Here is a 2,684-nt window from a genome sequence, read left to right on the forward strand (position 1 = left end):
ATCAATCAACGACAAAGTTTCTGCTCATTTATTGAAGCTGACACTTTAAACCGAGCAAACACGTTTCATCGTTACAGCTGATGAAGATAACGAGGTCTGCGTCGTCACCACGAAACCAAAGTTCAAAAACAAGAAGTGCACATGAACAAAGCAGCTCGGGTTTAAATGTGGAACAAAGTTCAGAGATTATAAATCTGTCCTGAATAATAAAGTGGACAAAAGAAACATGGAAACCGACTGAAGTCAAACATCGAGCTACGTCTGGTCCACTTCCTGTCAGTAACATTAGCGAAGGTAAACATACAGGTGACAGGAAGTAAACAGACCTCACTTTTCAAAATAAAGGCAGTCTGGTGGAGTTTTTACGTGAAACCTGGAGCTGACCTCAGATCAGAGGTTCTGGTCGTGTCAGGGGAGTCTGCACAAACAACCGTTTCCAGTTAATGGATGGTGAGCGGCTCGTTTATCAGGAGGAAATGAAACATTTAAAGACGCTTCAGTTCCTCCGAGACGCCGAAACATCCGTTAGTCTGAATGAAGATCTGAGGAACAGCTGAAGATGTCACAACCAACAGAACCGGGTCAAACAAACAAACGGTTTCAAAGTGTTTAACACGACGGGTTTGGATCAGCACAGCTGCAGAACATCCATCAGCTTCAGCCTCGCTCTGAAACAACTTCAGACCGCCTGGTTCTGGTGTTCTGATCCACTTCAGAGAGGAAACCCGACATCAAACATGAACAGAAGATTTATTTCAACAGAACAAAAAGACACTTTGTACGAGCAGAACCAAAGTCTGACATCAAACAACAAATCAATAATCGATGGCCAGGTTCTGGTGTTCGGTTCTGCTCATACAGTGTCGGGCCGCTCATCCATCAGGTCACATTCACATTCAGGTTTCAGGAATTCAAAAATGTTTCATCAAAAATCTGATTGACTTTAATTTTTAGAATCATTTCATATTTTATTATTTAAGGGGGCGGGGTCTTAAACCATATTTGGTCGTCTGATTTTGGAATGAAGCTTTTTTCCCGCCGCAGCAGGAAGCCGGGAATGATGGGATGTTTGTTTCCTGATGAAGCGCCGACATTTTCAAACCACATCAAAATAAACCAATCACAGCCCGGCAATGTCAGCTGATCCAAAAGACAGGAAGTGACATCACACCGCTGTGGTGAGGCGGATGCAGGAGGGATGATGATGATGATGATGATGATGAGGTGAGGAGCCGGGAGCCGTCTTCGTCGTCCTCAGTCGGACTTCTTGTCGCTGCTCGCCTGCAGATGGAGAACAGGGCAAAGAGTGAGCGCCTCCTGCAGGCCGCCGCCGCCGTGACAACAAATCAATTATGTTCACAACACGTCCTATCAGGAGCTTAAACCGGCTTGTTACCAGGTAAAAAAACTCTGACTGTTCCCCACCATCCAAACCATGGTCCAAATAGTGTGTGTGTGTGTGTGTGTGTGTGTGTGTGTGTGTGTGTGTGTGTGTGTGTACAGAGGTACAGATTGATTACTGATCATCGTCACGTCGATGTTTATCTTCATTCATTCTCAAACAGATGAGAACAAACGAAGAAATAAAATCCTGACAAGTGACGACATGTCATGAGATCATGATCTGTTGACTTCTGATTAATTCTGACTCACAGGAAACGAGCTTTGGTTGCGTGACAGATGACAGCTGAGGAGAGGGAGTGGAGGTTTCCAGAAAGCCGGTTTGGAAATAAACTTGTTAGACAAAGATTCATTGTGTTCACGACGTGAGCCCGCATGTAGCGCCTCAACAGACCATGACAAGCTCTCATGAATGTGGGTTTGGTTGACTACAGGTGAGTTACCAGCAGTTTGCTGTGCTCCTCCAGCAGTCGGTCGTACTCCACCGTCAGATTCTCAGCCTGCTTCTTCATCGCACGGACGTCACTGTCCGACTTCTGCAGAGCTGCAAGACATGAAAAACACATGACACTAAAGAACACGCCTGACACGCCGAGCATTTAGACTTTAGTTACAGAAACATCACGGACAGAGAGGCCACGATGAGCTGCAGAAAGCTTCATGTGGTCTCTCCACCTCCTCACCTTTCTTGGTGGTGTCCAGCTCCTCCTTCAGGGTCTTCACCTCCTCTTTCAGGTTCTTGTTCTCCTCCTGAGGTCCTGCTCCCTTCTTCCCAGCCTCTGGCACCTCGACACCGGCATCACGGAGTTTCTGTTCCAACACAGTTTGAACTTTATTTAACAGTTTAAATCGTGTTGATGCTACACAGACTTTTAGTGGTTGGTGAGAGCTTGGTGAAATAAAAGGCTGAAAGACAGACGCCGAGCTGGGCTGACTGCTGCTGGACTAGGCAGTGAGATCAGCTGCTGCTGGGGAGCTGGATGATGATTGATCATCAGTAATGTAATCAGAGTAAATACTCGAGTACAGCTGAACATATTTAGATGGACGTTGGTTTAACAGAAGAAGAGTTGGAGGTGAGGAAGTCGGTTTCTGGTTGGCGATCACTTTGAACCCGCCCACTCAGAGACCAACAGGTGTTCATACCAAACGCCCCCTGAACCATCTCAGGCCTGATCTGTGACAGCTGCTCCCACGCTGTAGCAACAGAGAACACTGCTTTCTGATTGGCTGATTTAATTCTTAGGCTGTATATGGACGTCAGACGCACACACGGGTTATTA

The 2,684-nt window shown here is 46.3% G+C and overlaps 1 protein-coding gene across 4 annotated transcripts in view; it reads right to left on the bottom strand.

Moving 5' to 3' along the window:
* bcap31 (B cell receptor associated protein 31) overlaps positions 1-2,684 on the bottom strand; it is a 9,010-nt gene continuing 6,326 nt past the window's right edge. For all 4 annotated transcript variants that reach the window (XM_027275569.1, XM_027275570.1, XM_027275572.1 and 1 more), the window contains exons 6-8: positions 2,085-2,211; positions 1,845-1,945; positions 1-1,281 (exon numbers count right to left, since the gene is read on the bottom strand). In XM_027275569.1, the coding sequence (XP_027131370.1) occupies positions 1,255-1,281; positions 1,845-1,945; positions 2,085-2,211 (255 nt within the window). In that variant the 3' untranslated portion in view covers positions 1-1,254. The remainder of the gene's footprint in view (positions 1,282-1,844; positions 1,946-2,084; positions 2,212-2,684) is intronic.

Source organism: Larimichthys crocea, unplaced genomic scaffold, assembly GCF_000972845.2.
Source record: "Larimichthys crocea isolate SSNF unplaced genomic scaffold, L_crocea_2.0 scaffold148, whole genome shotgun sequence".
Classification (NCBI taxonomy): Eukaryota; Metazoa; Chordata; class Actinopteri; family Sciaenidae; genus Larimichthys; species Larimichthys crocea.